The sequence below is a fragment of the Epinephelus moara genome, chromosome 9 (assembly GCF_006386435.1).
Source record: "Epinephelus moara isolate mb chromosome 9, YSFRI_EMoa_1.0, whole genome shotgun sequence".
In the NCBI taxonomy this organism is placed as follows: Eukaryota; Metazoa; Chordata; class Actinopteri; order Perciformes; family Serranidae; genus Epinephelus; species Epinephelus moara.
In genome coordinates, this window is record NC_065514.1 from 11,951,740 (window position 1) to 11,970,055 (window position 18,316).

The 18,316-nt window shown below is 40.8% G+C and overlaps 1 protein-coding gene across 1 annotated transcript in view; it reads right to left on the reverse strand.

Moving 5' to 3' along the window:
- Positions 1-17,762, reverse strand: part of tjp2a (tight junction protein 2a (zona occludens 2)) — a 51,111-nt gene extending 33,349 nt beyond the window's left edge. Inside the window, exons 1-2 of the mRNA XM_050053686.1 lie at positions 17,581-17,762; positions 2,046-2,175 (exon numbers count right to left, since the gene is read on the reverse strand). Coding sequence (XP_049909643.1) covers positions 2,046-2,051 — 6 coding nt within the window. The 5' untranslated portion in view covers positions 2,052-2,175; positions 17,581-17,762. The remainder of the gene's footprint in view (positions 1-2,045; positions 2,176-17,580) is intronic.
- Positions 17,763-18,316: the final 554 nt, after the last annotated feature.

Consider the following 18,316-nt stretch of genomic DNA (forward strand, 5'->3'; position numbering starts at 1 on the left):
CTCTTGCTGTGAGGCGACAGTGCTAACCTTTACACCACCATGCCGCCTGCATTCGTTCTCGTTACATAAACATGAAAATAATAATAATCATTGCCCCTGAGTAACTGATACAACCAATACTTATGACAGCCACTGTTTTAGCTGTTTTATTTTGCTTTACAAGACGAAATACCTTGCAGTGAGGAAAATACACCACATGGCCAACCTTAACATTAACGCCACACTGTGTTTGATTTTTTAACCATGTCATTTCAGAGGCATTACCGTTAATCTACTGCTTAGGCAGCCTCTACTCTTCTGGTTTCAGGCTTTCCACGAGATTTTGGAACCTGGCTGCAGAGTGTGTCTCTCATTCAGCTACAAGAGTATGAGTTCCAACACTGATGATAGGTGATGAGGTCTAGCTCACAGTCAGCATTCCAATTCACCCCCAAAGTGTTGGATGGGGTTGAGGTCAGGGCTCTGTGCAGACCAGACAAGTTCTTCCACTCCAAACTAAGTAAACAATTTCTTTGTGGACCTGTCTTTGTGCACAGGGGAACTGTCCTGCTGAAACAGGAACAAGCCTCCAGCACACTGCTGTAACAAAGTTAAGAGGTACACTACTGTCTAAAGATTTACTTTCTCTGGAACTAAGGGGCCCAAACTATGAAGAACAGGCCCCAGAGCTAAAGTACACAAAGTATGTGGTGGTTATAAAGCTTTGTGTAAAAATGTAAGGCGTTTACACATGAGCAGCTGAAGCAAAGGTCTGGAGAAACTAGACACTCATGTGTAGCTGTCTCACAATAACCTATTTTGTGTGTGTGTGTGTGTGTGTGTGTGTGTGTGTGTGTGCATGTGATAATCCATTCAAGCAGGCTTTTCTTCCGGCAAAAAAAGGCAACACTTTATCCAACATTTTAACTTCAAAGCAGCAATGCTTTAAAAATGATGTAATGGCAATAAAATTTCTAAAAAATCCAGGTCGATCAAGTCAAATCACCAACATTCCATCAACTGGAATATGTGAAAGAGGCCTTAAAATAGGCCATCCTCATGCAAAACAGCTTCACTGGCCTGAATAATTTGTGTGACCAAGTCATTAAAACAATGAAGCTTCCGGGACGCAACATGTCTCTCTGGTTAATCATCATCCTGGATGCAGGAGGGGTCACTAAAGCGCACTTGTATTCAAATAAAGGAAGGAAGTCTGGGAAACACTGACTCACGAAACCTCACATCTCCAAATCATCAACAACATCAGGAGAGAAGCAAGAAGCAGCCTTGTTTGCAGCTTACCAACTATTTTCGGATAAACTAAATTTAAAAAAAGCATGCATGCATTTTTCATCTTATCCACTGATGGGATTATGAAAGAGCTTCAAAAGATTAAAATTCATGAAAATTTCATCAAGAGACAAACACAGAATCATCCGAGCAACGTTAAAGCAACACACTCGCTAAAGCTGAATGGACCTGTGAAGGTTTCAAACGCAACATACAGAAAACACACAGACCTTAAAGTAGAGATACAGAAATAAATTAAATCTATTGACTTGTACGTGTGCAAACATATCATGAATATAGCTGCCTCATGCTTCCATGTGACTGGATTACAAACTGGAATGTCTACAGCATAATAAATGCCAATGTTTAATAGATTAGCATATTCAAGACTGGTGAAGTACGAGTGCAGACATGTCGGATTAAACATTGAAAAACCACACATACGTCCACACCAAATCAGACTCTGCGTGATGAAAACTAGAGCTGCCACAATTATTCAGTTAGTTATCAACTAATAAATGAATCGCCAACTAATTTGATGATCAGTTTGAGTCATTTTTTAAGGAAAAATAAAGTCAAAATTCTCTGATTTAAGCTTCTTAGATGTGAATATTTTCTGGTTTCAGACCTTTGAGGACATCCTGGGCTTGATATTTCATAGACCACACAACTAATCGAATAATACTTGACAGATTAATCAGCAATGAACATAATCATTTGTTGCAGTCCTAGTCAAAAACACAACATCATTGCTAAAGATTATGAAAACAACGTACCATCATAATAGCCGAGTAGCTGCGTGAAGAGAGGCGGCGAAGGTACAAGTACTGGGCTTCTCTGGACCAGCGGAACTTGCGGCCGGACTTGAGCAGGTCAGTGCTGGTCTGGTCAGTGCCAGGCTGCTCCCTGTGCACCCAGAGAGAAACACACACTTTTAACTGCAATCTCTTGACTACAAGTGTGTTACACCTAAAATATATTTGTAGAAAATCAAGCGTTTACTTTGAAGATATTTGTCCAAAGAGATCAGTGTATGATGTGTGACCAAGTGACTGCATCTCTGTGAATGGCACCAAAAAACACTTTTGGTCTCTATAGCTAATTTCAACATTCCTGACAACTGTACAGGAGGTGAATTTTTATACAAATAATCCATTTAAATGTTATTAAACCTTACGGTTTTGTATAACTAAGGGCGTGACTGCTTTCAGTTACAAACACTACAGTCTGTGAGTCAGATCCACCCCGTATTCCTTCACAGCTTTACCCTCACATCCAAATATGGTCACTTCTGGCTCCAATATCCCAAGATGGTGATGGCCGAAACCGGAGTCCACAAACCAATGAGTGATGTCACTGTGGCTACGTCCATTATTTTTACATTCTATGCGTCTGACCTCAGTATTATTACCAATAAATACACCATTTTTATAAAGCACACTGATCTTACATCTTTTAATTTGCAGTGTAGATCTGAAATGATTAAAGGGGCACTAAACTAAATTGATTCGACCTTAGGTAGTTTGGCTGTCACAGTTAGTGCTATAGTTGTATCAAGAATGAAAAAATAACCCCCATGATGTCAAAGTGATGTCATCAGGGTTACCTCAGCTTGGGCTTTGAGACTAGCAACTTTTAAAGATAAAATTGTGTTACAAATTGTTTGAAAGTTGTCCGGATTAACCAGGCAGAGAGGATCTAATGGCAGATACTATCCAGTTGCACTATGGCAAATGTAGGATGCAGTGATCTTGGAGCTTGACCCTTGCCTGGCCTCAGCAGAAAAATTCACAAATGCTAATTAGTCTGGACCCTTTCAATTAATTCATGATTTTAAATGGGCTTTATCAGCAACTGTAGAGCAAAATGTCTCTAGAAACGGTTAGACAGACTTATGACGAATCAGAGCAACGAAACATTTGATGCAGTGCAGAGTGACAGACAAATGTATCAGACTACAGCGTGCAGAGATGAGCTGTGAGGGTGTAGCATCAATACATCTGTGAATGAGTGTTAATGACTTTGTCATCAGAACTATTAGGGACTACAAATCAGAATGTCTTGACCTGTGCTGCAATTTTGACCTCTTTTTTTAATCTGTTTCTTTTAAGTCCCGCAACTTTATGAAAGTGCAATATTAAAACACTGGACGACCCCTTCAAGTGCAGATTTGGACAAAGACAAATCTAATACAAGCTTTTCAACAGTCTTTTTTTTTCACCTGCTTGCGAGGACCACACCAGTGATGAACATTCATTCAAGAAAGATCAGGGATCACCAAAGTAGGATACATCGAGTGAGTACCCTGAATGTGTGTACAAAACAATGCTGAGATATTTCACTGGGTAACTGAGAACTTCAACCTGATTATCCTTCTAGAGCAAACTCAGAGGATCACAGAGGTCAGTAATTATCTGCTATTTATAGGATTTCCACCAAATTTCATGGCAATCCACTCAAATGTTGTTGAGATATTTCAGTCTGGACCAAAGTGGAGCAACCAATGTTTCCATCCATAGCCAAACCTCTAGTGACTAAAATGCCAAAAAGTTTTCTCAGATGTCCTTTTCTCTGTTTTATTTAATTGTAAACTCTATTTTTGGGTTTTGGACTCTTTCTCAAACTGAACAAGTCCTCTAAAGATGTCACTTTTGGGCTCTGGCACAATTTGTTCACGTTTTGTTGACACTTCCCATGTCATTTTTTGCACATTAAATTAATGGTGGATGAAAACCACAGCACACATCTCATTTTTGAACAGTCACAATGACAGCTAAAACCTTAACTGCCGAGGAAATAAAAGTCAAACATTTAAAAGACCCCAGGACCAGATGAGAAAAAGTAGAGCTATAAATAGAGAATCAAATGCCACGTTTCCCAGAACTAAGCCACTCGTGTATGGCTCCGTGTAAAGCCAGAGGAGACCCGGCTCACACTGATACTACTGACTATAATACTATAATCTGCAGTCTCACTTCGAGAGCAGCGTCCCTGACCTGATCACCAACATGTCCGAACATGTGGCGTTCTCCGCCGAGCTCAAACAACTTTTTGTTTCTCAACTTCATGGCAGCGAGTCAGACATGAGGCTTCAGATGCGCTCAGACGGTCTTACTGGATACAGTCAGAGACTATTGGGATATATTCTGAGAGTTGGGAAAGCAGCTTGCCTCTGCATGACTGAACCTGCTGCTCTGTACACATTCAGCACAGACTTGTAGGTTCAGTTTGGTGTCTCCAACAAACTACACCTGCCAATCGTACCACTGCATAGAAGGAAGTGTGTATCTAGTCATGGACAAGAGGCTGCTTCTGAGATGTTAACATTAATGGTGTCATCCTCGGCTGAGCTAGAACCTTAGCTAGCTTGGTGCTAGGCAAGCAAGCAGCAGAGGTACGCTTCCTTCTGTGCTGTGATACAGTTGGTGGGTGTTGCGCGTTAGAAAGAAAATAGCTCCTGCATAAAACTGCTCACAACAAGGTCTGTGGATTATCTTAAGGAACCAGGTCATGATTGTTGGAAAGAGACATTGCTGTTGAGTTTTTCAAATGCATTTTTTGGCACTTTGAGCACCACAAGCTGAGTGCCAACTAGTTCCGTTGTATTGGAGAGCAAGTAGACATCTCTATGGTCAATATCTCCAAACACTCTGCAACTTACATCAAACAATCTAGACTGATAAACAGCACCATAGGTAAGAGACAAGAATATATTTTTGATTTTGCGGTGATCTGTCCCATTAAATGTTTAACAAATAATTTATTATTGCACTTCTGACTCACGAACGACAGATACAAGCAGCAAGAGGCCGAGTTATCCTGACTTTTAGTCCCTGGTATGGGGTCAAGCTCCCAGAACTATGGATGCTGCATGCTAAAACTTTATAGCATCTTTCATTAAACATTCCATGTCTGATAAATGTCTTTCAAAATCCACTCCCTCAATTTGTAATGTAGGCCTTCTGTTCTAAATTTCAAGTCTTAGGAACAAATCTCAAGTATTACAATGGCACCAATATTTATAATAATAAATTATAAAATAATAATAAAATAAATAATATACCAATTTTCAAACTACACCCAATTCAATCAGCTGTAACTATGACTGAGGTATAACAGATTAAATTTACCTGCCTTACCATTGATTCAGTTCACCATATTAACATAATTTAAGTGCCTGTTTCACTTGGAGTTGGCCAATAATTCAATACTAATGTGCAATGTCTTTCAGTGGACTCACACCATGATGTAATCATGAAGATGTTGGGTACACACTGTGATGCACAATTCCTGCATCAATATTGACAAGCTGTTTTTATATTATACTACGTTACACTGTTTGACATTAGTGCAGTGGTTCTCAAACTTTTTCTGTCACACCCCTCTTCAGAAAAAAAAAGTTCATGCCCCCTCCACTCCAGAAGTATTTAATGAATCATTAACAATATTTGGGGAAGCAAGCAACTAATAAAAGGATCCAGGTTACATTTTAGTGAAGTAAACGTCAGCATGATATCATCAGCAAACCCTTGGTTATTTTCCCTACATAAATCGTATCTATTCGACTTTGTTTCACTCTGTATTTTTCCCCTGGTCATCCACATCCCACCTGCGGAAATAGCTTGTAAATGTATTTGCAAATGTTGGTTTCAAAGATAAAATTTGCTGCTGTTCATTTTTGAACCCTGCTGAGACGATTAAGTAAATGTGGCCGGTAGCAACTTGGTTTGTCGAATAAAACTATGGCAATTGTAATTATAAAAAAAAAACTCAACTCCTACAATTGTTGAAAAACTACTACTACTACTACTCTGACTTAAAAAAAAGAGATTATCGTTTTAGTGCTTTAACATTTCATTGCCCGCCCACAGGACACTACTACTACTACAACTTTCACTGACTGCCTTCGAAGGTATGGTGTCTCCCTACAATCAAAGCATGTAATTAAACCTTGAAACATTTATATCCAAATGTATCAGAAGGATCCAGTGATCAAGAAAAGGCCATTTGTCTTGATGACGTTGGACCAACCTGGAAAGAGTGCATTCAAAATACATGTATTTATTTACTTTTAGTGGTGCCTAGCAATGCAAATACTTTTGTTTTCAGATGTCTCTATCTAAGATGTCCGCCTGTATTACCCTGACTTATCTAGAATAACAGAGACATTGTTTCTGGAGAGACACATTTATGTCATTTTTCAAAGACCATTTCACCAGCACCAGGCTGTGAGAACTAAACAAAACTCTCAGGAACTCAAAACTGATAAATATAACACTAAAACTATCTGCATGACCACACACCACTAGAAGTAAGCATGTTTTTCTTTGTGTTTTTTATTCATCCATAATCCATCTGTTGCTTCCCTGAACTAGGCACTAAAAGGCTCCCTTACTTCTGAAACATTATCAGGATTTAGAGATCTATTAGCAGCAGACGTTACAAAATGCACTTCGCTACTTTGATGCACAGGCTCCATGTCCATGTTTAAGGGAATGACACAGATACATACACAGTGATCCGACTCACCCCGGGGGTCTCCACAGTTTCCTGCCAGGTGGCAGAAGCTCCCGTTTGTTCAAGGGTACGATCCCTATGGCTGCCTGCATGATCGTGATGAACTTCTTGAACTTCATCTTCTAACTCTTCTCTAACAGCGACAGCATCACACACACCGCACTGCTGCTACACTTCCATCACTGATCCTCTAACAAAGTGCAAAATCAGAGGCATATTCAGCATCTCCATCTGCATCATCGAGACTACGAACTTGTCCTCTCCATGACAACGAGCCACAGCTTCAGCACCCGGAGCGGCGAGGTTCTCCCGTGGCAGAGCTACTACAAGTCCCGTCCCCGGCCGCCGACTGACAGATGTCCTTTTGGCTTTTCTGAGCGAGGGAGGATAAAAGGAAAACAAACGGCCACGTTCCTGCCAGGCGGTGGGCCGGCCGTGAGAGGATGACAGCACGTCACTCTTACGTAATTCTGGAGCTTCTCTGGACATTACACTAATGAAAACGCAGCTTCTGCCACCACCACTGCTGCTGCTGCTGCTGCTGCTGCTGATGCTGATGCTGCTGCAGCCGCCGGGATAATTGTGGTACTAAGCCCTGACAGATCATGTATGCTCCCCGCCCCCTCCTCCTATAATCCCCCCCATCCAGGCTTAGTCTTCTCACCATTTACACCCGGACAGACCCATCTACTTCACCGTCACATCCTCGCACACCCTTCCACCAGGGCTCACCCCTTATGGAGGTTTAATAATGACAAAGCTACTACTGAACACATTTAAGCTGTAATCAAGCTGCACTTCAAGATTTGAGTGTGCACAGGGACAGACTTGTGAGTACAAAACACGTTTTCAGAGCAATGCCCTTATTTTTTGCGTGCTTCCTTTGAAATCTGCTCTTTATTTACTTTCTCCAGCTGCTCTGGCATATTCTGAGTGAGGACTTTGATCTTACAGTCACAAGAATTAAAGGTCAACACTGTATGCTTTTCTTGTTGTCAAACAAAATACCAATGTTGGAGTTTCATACCCTTTTAAAATGTCATCACTTCTTAAAGTGCAACATTGTGTTGGTCCATCTCACGATATGCAAATCTCCCTATCCTGTCTGTGGAAATCAGGCTGTTACTGAAGATGCAAATCTTTAAAAACATCTAAAAAATATGAAGCTTGATTTAAAAAAGGCTCAGTAATTTTCTGAAACAGCTGGGCACTGTAGTTTTTTTTATAAACGTTACTCAAACAGGAGTAAATAATGCATTTGTTTGGGACTATTTTCAGCCATGGATTAATACACATTTAGTGCTCTAGTGAGTATTTAAGTATGCGGGATTGAGTCAAAATGAATATAAAATGGAAAATGTCACCCAGTGCAACAGTGTGGCTCATTGAGCTCAATGCGCTTTGGCTAAACAGACAATACTTGTTTGTCAGATTAGTTCATCGCAGGTTTTGGTCTTTTCATATGATTTGTTGGCAATAAGTAAAATATAAAATATCACCAGACTTATCTTTTAACACAAATTCAATATTTAATGTCTGCACTTTCTCTGCAAAGACATTATCAAACTGAAGAAATGTTTAACAATTTTACCAATCATCATTGTTATCCATCTACAAATAATCAAATGCAGACCAACCAAATCTAACAAAAAAATCCACAAATACACTTAACTACTGTGGAGGACTTTGTTTTCCTAGAACACGTCTCAGACAGAACTTTGTGCTGCTCAGACCAAGCTCGTCTAAATATTCATTTATAAAATTAACTAAACTAAACCATTTCTATTGGTCAGAAATTCTTCATGTTTTATACATTGTTTCCCATATATTGATTAGTTTGTGGTGACCCGCCACAGTATGAACGCTGACCATAGGCTGTCCCGAGTACTTTTTGGGGGCTTTGAAGCTTGAGCGATAATTACCTGCGAATATTTCAAGCTTTGAAACTTGCAGTCATTATTCATGAACTTTGCTATTAGTGTCGTTATGAGTCTAATTAGAGACAAGGATAAAAACTGGACTTCAAGAACTCTCCATTTTATTGAACGGAAACAACTACAAAATGTGAAATCATCACATCAAATAAATTACAGCCATACCTCATAGAAACAGATTTGCTCATATGCAAGCCTATATACAAATAATTAATAAATAAATAGACTGTAGCCAACATTGAATAATGTTGGATTACTTTTTCTAATTTCATTGGCTATTTGGGATTTTTGGGGTAATGCCTATATAATTTAAAAACAACAACAAAATGAAACATTCAAATGCTAATTTGGACACTGTTTACCGCAGTAACAGTAAAATCTTTGAAACATTTGGGACAGCCCCCCTTGGCTTTCTTTCTTTTATTTTTTTACTATTCAAAATGGGTAAAATCTTATTTCATTGTGGAGCTGCACACTGCGCATTCTGCCCCTCCTTGCCCCACTCTCACTCTCTCACAAACACATTTACAATGGGTCTGTCTGCATCTCATTTTTCCAGCCTTCTTTAGCTCCAACCTACTGTGTTACCATGGAAACCACACTTGCATGTGTCCCACGAAAGATCACAGATAAAGTTGCTTGGAAAATAACAATATGCTGCACTGAATTTGATGAATTTATGGTTTATCAGACAACTAAAACAGGAATTAGCTAGCTAACACATAGTGCAGTCCCTCTGCCTCACCCCCCGCCACTAGGACCTTCAGTTAGTAGCTGCAGCAACCCCAGCATTGGGGGTCATAGAGGGCTGGTGGCCAGCGGCATTGTTGGGTCTAACCTGTGTAACAGCAGCAACAGAAAGTTTGTCAAACCGGCCAGTTTAGACTGAAAGACCACTATTAATAACTCCTTTAAAACATCAGAACTGCCTTTAGATAATAAAGGGACTTGCAAACATGTTTAAACTAACATTATTTTCACGGCAAAAATAGCACCGCATGAAAAAACGTCACTGGGAACTAGCATCCATCACTCCCTCGTTTCCTGTCCTCTCTCCACTGTTGTTATCTAATAAAGGCATTAATGTGCATAAAATAAATAATTATTGAAACCACAGCAAACTAGTTCATTTTAATGAAACCACTGAAGTGATGACGCAGAGTGTAGAGGTGTGTGGCGGTTTGGGAAAAGGTTGAACCTTGCTCAGCTTTGTGGCATGGCGGTGCAGTGTTTGATATGAATGCCCAGTAACAGGACAGTTTTTAGGGAACAGAGTTTAAGACCCATAAACACTCAAAAACAGCCTGATGTTATTTTGTAAAGAGCTCGAGGTCTAAGAAGATGACACCACCATCAAATCTGACCTCACCTGCACACCCTCAGACCTAAATTTTAAGTCTGTTTCTTCACCACTTGCGCGCTTGTGCAAACCCTCAGCGGGCACACCACGCCACCGTACAGATTAAAAGTGCTATATCTTGTCTTCCCCAAGTCACCAGCTGACAGCAGGCCGCCATGTCCTGAGTGGTTTGAAATAAATAAATAATCTCTCTAGCCTCTTGATGAGCTGCCAGCCAATGCAAACTCCGGACAGGATTTATATTCCAGCAGCTTGGACGTCTGGATTACGGCTGTGGATGGTCGTGCCATGAGAGCTGCTGCGGATTTCACTGAGCAGCAGAAATCCCTCAGAACTCCGAAAATACCAGGAGCACAGTGGGGGAGACACAAAAATAACAAGCGTCTATTTTTAAAAAACGTTGGGTAACAACGGCACAAAGGGAGAAGAGAAAGAAGGAGAGAGGTTTTTTAAGTTCACCCTGTTTGTTGTCTTTGTCAGAGGAGCCCAGATTAGGAGCCTCGTCTGGGCTGAAAGCACAGAAACTACATCATTAAACTGTGCAGTATTCACACAGTGGCACGACATTCACAGGCGGCTTTATCATAATCCAACACCTTACAGTAATCACACAGAGAACACTCATCCAGCCCAAACTGCATGGAGACAGAGGAGAATGTATATGTCTATGTGGGTGGATAGAAATGCCATACAGATGAGCATCAATACAAACACAACACGCAAGGGTACTCGAGTAGTCATGCATGCAATCCATAACTTATAGACCTGTAATGTTTCTGTTTTTGTTTTCTTAACCAGGCTTGTTCTGCATAAACAGAGGCCATAATTCTGTTTAATCATCAGCTGACTCTGCAGTTCCTCTCAGCTCTACTGAAATTTACAGCATATTTTAACTCATATATTCACTGCTTTACTGAGCCTGTGAACGTCTAGGGCTTATGGGAAATGGTGTTTGTCAAGGGCAACAAAAACAAACACCAAATAAACAATGATATCAGACTGTTTTTCAAATAACCACTTTGCAGACATATGAAGCATGTCACATGACTTACTGTTGAGAAAGGGTTTACTGTTTCAAGGCTGTATTTTTAGTTATTAGCATACCAGTACTTAAAATGTCAGCTGGACCTTACTCTTGGGACAGACATCGCAGTTCACTGCTGCTCTTCATAGTCCAACTACAACATGTTGTTTTTACACTATCCCCTTTTACACTGCCTGTTCAAGGCGGGAATATTGCACTGTTATCCTCATCGAGCTGTTTAAGGTACGATCTCAGAATGGGGGGACAGACTGATCTCGCCTTTAAGCTGCCATGGGAGGTAGTAACAGCGCCAAAATGGTGTCTGTATCAGGACAGTTGGCAGACTGGGACCATGGGCAGGACAGGTGTGATGTTTTGATGACATGTTAGCATGCAACCCATCACAGGAGATTTAAAATGTAGCTGGATAAAAGTCTATGAGTAGCTGCTAGCAGTTAGCGGCTAAGTCAAAGACAAACAGTGGCCGTTAATGTCTGCAAATTGGGAAAACAATGGGATTCGGGAACTCCTTATTGTCAGAGCAGAGGACAAGATCAGCCGATGCTAAATGAATATTATTGCCATGTTTTGCCACTGTTACTTTTTATAAAGCACTGCTGAAGCGGATGTTTTATGTCACATTAGAGGCCATTACTGTTCTGTTACATGTGACATCCATCACACCTCTTTAGATTCCACGATGCAGGGATGCAGTCTATATTCACTAACTGGAGCACAATGATGCTGCCAACATTTGGTTTTGTATTTAAAAATGCAAAGCGGACAAAAAGAAGGGACTTTGTAGCCACAATGTAGCTCGATCTGTGTGAAAAGGGCAACTCCCATTTTTGTCTCTTAAATAAACAAGAGTTGCTGGTAGGTGAATCCCTGTTTCCGGTGTTTGCGCTAAGCTAACTGTTTGCTGGCAGTAGTTTTATCTGAGAGTGGAATCGATCTTCTATTTTACACTGTCAAGTTGTGTTTTCCTGCACTTAAACTTGCTATTTTGAGTGCATTAGTGCATTCACACTGAAAAGTGTGGCAAAATGCACTGTGAGTACCTGCGTGGTGTAGTTATTACCAGGGCTGACCCACATGCTTCAAAGCTTCAAAACTTTGATTGGTGCCATGGTAGTCGGTATTCAAATCAGTAGCCTATTCAAAGAATGTTTAAACACAGTGATAGTTTTGTGACTCCAACTCACTCTCACTTAACGCTGAACACAGAAACTGGTTTGACCACACTTGACAGGCTTATAGATATGTTATCAAGATGTCAAAAGAAGTCAGGCAACCGGAATAGTTTCAAAATTTGTGAAGATGACCCCCAAAAAGTCAAGTGCCAGATATGCTAAAATAAACTGGCTTTGGCAAATCAACTTTCTATCATGGCTAATGTTACTGCCACCTTCATGCTAACAAAGTGGCTAACTTCAAATTATTTTGGGTGCATCAACTGATAACTGCTGTTTCAACAAAGTCAGATGTATGTTAACTTCTCTCCTTGCGCCATCTTGTCACCATCTTGGCTACATAGTGGAGGGACCACCAAATTTTAGATAATAGCGACCTTGGAGGCTACCAGATAATGCTTTATCTGGTTGGGCAGCAGTAGCTCAGTCCATAGGGACTTGAGTTGGAAACTGGAGGGTCGTGGGTTCAAGCCCCCATCCACATCAAATATGGAGATGTGCCAGTTCGCCTCCTGGGCACTGCTGAGGTGGCCTTGAGCAAGGCCCTAAACTGCTCCGGGAGCCTGGCCAAGGCACTCTGATGCCTCTCCACTTGAGGCATGTCTAGGTCCTGTTTGTGCATGTGTGTGTATTTTGGGCCTGTGTGTATATGACAACAGAGTGAAAAAATGGAATTTCCCCTTGGGGATTAATAAAGTATATCGTCCTCTTCTTCAATTTGTCATTAAAGAGAAAAAGACGTAAAGCAGTCAAATGTTGCAATTGTCATTTCCAGACAGTGCACAACAGTCATGCTTGATTTGAGACAAACATACCCTGTCGAAATTCACGCACTAGGCAAATGAGTACAGATGCACAGTGTACTACATGGAAGTGCACTAACAGAGATATCCAAAGGCACAGCCTGGGTCTCTGCAGGACAAGCAAATGAGTATTTTTCCCTCTGGAACAATATAATTCAAAAGTTGCACAAGCTTAAAAGACTGTTGTTCTGAACCAACGCTGCAGCTCTGGGGGGCATTTTAGCATCTTTAGCTCACGGTTTTGATTTTATAAACACATTTACAGTTTGTAAACAATAAATAAATAACCTCTCACCTGTCCACCACCAAACAGCACACACATTTAACAACTAGCTGAAGAATCTGAAGCATCTTACAGCTAAAGAGTCAGATATTTTTCTAATTATTTGGTCGAGACAAACAGAGCTAATATTGGATTGACATTAATCCGGTGGGCAGGCACATGACTGCAATGGGATGATAATGTTGCTCTGTGTCTGCTGGATGTGGACGCAGGCAGCTGTTTGCCAACTCATTCACAGTAACAACTTTATAAGGCGATAATAGTCTTTATTAGGCATTACAGCACAGCCAGAAATTGTTTTCAGCCACCAAATAAGTACAGCCATCTGCTTCAGTCTGCACTCGCAATAACAAACCTGATGAAAATCCACTCTGACAGTACTAAACATCATTTCAGTGCACATTTATTCACAGTATTCTCCTTTTAATATTTCACTGCACGCTCTCATGCACAAACACAAATATTCGCGACTTCTAAAGCAGTGACATCCATTTGGGTTTGCACAGGAGGCTGCATGATGGTGACTCGCAGTCATTTCCAAGATTTGAAAAACATGCTACGTCTTGTCTTGGCTTTTATTTTGGCTCTAGTGCTGCTGCAGTTTCATAACTATAAAATTTAAATTTGTGATCTTTTGAAACTATACAGTAATATCCATTTTCCCTGTGCATATATACGAGAGATATACAGCTATACTTTTCATATAATGTTCTTTATTTTAAGTTTAAAAGCAAAATTCAGGCCAATTTTAAAGATAATTGTATCTAGAAATACTTATATATGGAATTAAAATTCTTACATGTTTGGGTTTGGGTTTAAACTATGTAATTCAAATCAATATTTTAATCAAATCTACTCAACGAAATACTATGAATGTGAACTGCATCAAACCTGCAGGTCAGGGCTCTTACGTTTTTAAAAGCCTCATATTTAAATTATGAAAGAGGACGGAGAGTGATTCACTCTTCTGCCTAATTCCTTTGTCACTGCATGTTTTCACCATTTAATGAGAACGCCTGCTATTTTCTCCGTCTTTTCCCACAGGGTGTGCAAATGTAGCTGGAGCTGCGCGGTCGTCTTAATGCTTTTACATAAGCAGTTTGTTTCTCTGGCCCTTGACACTTCCCCACGTGTCGGAGTGGAGCGCTGTAGTGCTGCATTACCAGGGCCCAGGGCCATTATGCAATGTCCATATGCAATGCATGTGCGAGCCAGATGGAGGGACACATGCCACTCACAAATCTGTGATGAGAGTGTGGGGAGAGGGAGGGAACGAGACTGACAGGCAGAGGAAAGAGAATCAGTGTGTGCACGTGCCCTTCACAGGTATAATCTGGATCATCGGGGTGGATGCGGTGACCTGGAGAGGAAAACTAGAAAAAATGACGCATTACAGATTTGGACTGAACAAGGCGTGGTCTCCTTTCTGGAGGTTTTCTTTTTTTTTTTAAGGGATGGTAAAGTGAAACAATGTAAGCTGAGGAATGAGAGAGCAGCTCAGTGTAGATACTGAACATCACCACAGCTACACCTCTACATTTCAATGTGTTCAAGTTCTCAGTGTTGTTTCTGGGAATCTGGAGATTAGCGATCCAAAGTCGAGTTTACATTCTGCAAACACACATAACGACTTTAAGGCTGATTCTGAGCCAGTATCAGCTAACAAGATAACAGGACAAAGCACTTCACACTGCCTCTCCTCTACCCATTCACACACCAATGACTGGCCTGGCCATGTGGAGCAATTTGAGCTTTTAAAAACTCTCAGAGGCCTGTACTACAAAGCCAGCTCAACTTACCCAGGATATATTTTCGTTATCTGGCTTGACTAACCCTAACATTGGCCGTCTGGACAACCGGTACTATAAAGCTGGTTATCAACTAGTTCAGTCAGCTCTGGGTTTTCCTATCCAGCCACGTGCGAGTTCATGTGAAAAAGGCGGGCGTGTTCATGAATGAAATGAATAAAACCATGAATATCAAACGAGAAGAAACCGTACCTAAAGTGTCTGGGACTGCGAGATAGTACAATGTCAGTGGTGAGGTATGTAAACAATACTCTGTCGACACACTGAAACTACTATCCAAAAATTCACCATCAGCCGAGACTTAAATTATCTGTAGGCATTGCTAGGCTATAGGTTGCATAAGTATAGAGTATTTTTTGCTTTTTAGTTGGATGATGGTGAATATGTTCACTGCTCTGAAGCAGGTTATGTTCAGCATAATTGCCACGGTGATTTATCCTGGTAAAAAGAGTACCATCTTCGTAGTACTGAAACCCAGAGTTTACCCCAAAGTTACCTCGCTAACTTCAAGTCCTGCTTCGTAGTACAGGCCTCCTGATAAGGGAACCATGAAAACCTGAATACAAGTTTTATTCACAGAGACTTCAATCTCTGCTAAACAGCCTTTACCTGCAGTGGAAAAGTTTGCAGTTTACACAACCAAAGGGCTATAAGAACAATGGAAAACTAAACTTTGGGGCAATATTTACAGAAAATAATCTGCTCCAAATTCATCCAAATTGCTCATTTTACACAAACTTCCTGCAGTTAACATGTTCACTCTTTGGGTTAACTGTAGAGTTTATCAGTTGTTCTGTACTGTTACTGCTATGCACTTAACATAATATGAAGTAAAGCTGCAAGCACAGATGAACGGGCCCTCGCACCTCTGCGCAACTCGGGGTGCTGGCAGGACACCAACTGAATATTGTATCATGACTTGAATATTGTGATATTATCGTTTCATGGATTCTCTGCTGATTCCCACCCCTAAAAATAAAGTGTATCGTATTGTACCATATCGTATTGTACTAGTCTAAGACAGTGGTTCACAACCAGGGGTCGTGGGACTGCTAGGGGTCCTTGAGGGGTGTCCCCAGGAAAATGAGGAACGGTTTATCTTTACTATTAAATTCACTTTTGAAGTGAACCCAACGTGACTGAGAGCCACAAGATTCATAAGTTTCACTTCCTGTTTGATTCTGGTTGTAATCATATCTAACACCCAAAATCATTTCAGATGGAGGTCCCTAAAGCAGTTGTTTTCACAACCAAGACACACCAACGGTCTAGCCAATATCTCAAGGCACACCTGTATTTATATCTGTGCGCAATTGCTTCTATAACATGTGTTATCACTCTTATCACGACACAAGACAATAAATATAAGAAAACATAAGACACGTAGCTTTCATGATACTGTTTTTTTTTCTTCTTTTCTTTCGGGGGTAGGTCGTCTTCGCCATTGTCCCACTCACAGCTTTGTCCTTTAAAATGTTATCATCCCTCAAACTGGCTGCCAATCAGGGCTTTTGTTGTGTCACACAATTCTAATTCACACGTAAGAACGGCGACAAATAGGTTCCCCTAGAAGATTTTTAAAACTAAACTGAATTAAATTACATTTCTTAACTGGAGTTTGTCTTTTTATTAGGAAATGGGTGAACACAATATACGGACACTGTCAATTAAAAGTCCATAACTTTTGCAATAATAATCTGTGATTATCAAAGCAAGAAAAAAATCACACGACACACCTGGATTGGCATCACGTCACACCAGTGTGGTCCCTGACCTAATGTCTATCAATTTAGGGGTCCTTGACACAAATAAGGTTGAGAACCACTGGTCTGTGTAACCAGACATGTAGTGGAGTATTGCAGCTACAATATTACTCCATGAAATAGTTAGTGAGTTAGTTTGGTCACCTCAGTAAAGGTACCTGACTCATCTGAGGTTATTTTTGGGTACTCAAAGTGAGTTTCTGCCCAAAATGCTGTCTGCCAACAACACACACACACCACAAACACTGAATACACAACAGCCTTTAAACAACAGCACAATGTTGGCCCAGCCCCACTTTGTGTCTCTAGTGTATTTACACTGTGGCAAATACAATGAAAACATGAAGAGAGCGGACAAACACACACACACACACACACACACACACAGTAACACTGAGGCCTTGCAACACACAGCAGGTCGGGTAAAAATAATCTATCAGATAAAAGTAAAACAACAAACTGCTGCGTTTAAGAGCGAGATAAAAATGTTGTTTATTACATAACCCGCCGAAATAAACTATCTGACCCCACTATGCACCAGTTTAATGTCCTAACATGGCAGCGAGCGCGAGAGACACGGTGAAAACATGTCGACACTCAGGGCGAACAATACGCCACCTACTCACCAGGTGAAACTCCGTCTGTTTCCGCTTGTTTATGAGACCACAGCTGATATATCCGAGAGGTAAAGGTGGAGGTGAAGGGTGCAGAGGGCGATGTGGGTTTCAATGAAACGAATTCGGGGTATTTTGGTCTCGTCTGGTCCTCGTAAAGTGGTTTCCTGGTTCTCGCAGGTATGTGGGCGTGGCTTACAAACTGCAGGTGTGTAGTGCTACAGCCCAACTGTAGTTTCAGCATGTGACTCCCTGTAGGTGTGGAAGGTGGTGACGTTTTCCTGAGTCACCCATCCTGTAACCTGAAGGTGACATGATGACTCACTTCACTATTGTTAATATGTATAACGGTAAAAAGGTAAATGAGGGCACAGGAGCCTACTGTAGTAGCAAGTTTAACACATAAATAAGCTGGTTTCATCTGAGGCTGATGGGAAATCTGTTTTGGGGTGGTCAAAAACTCATATATAGAATATGAATTTAAACAAACAAACATGAAATTAAAATGCAATTAATGACAATAATTTTATGTTTAATTTCTGATTAATGGATGAATAAAATGTTGGTTAGTGTTCATATCACAACAGGTATTATCATGGATGGATTACTGAACGGACCCATACCAGGCACAGGCCAAGGAGCCCATAGTGTCAGGGGGCCACTGGCCTTCATCACAGACAGATGCACAGGAACTACAGGGAGTGACATAAAAACACTACTAAAGGGACAAAACAACCACAAAGAGAGA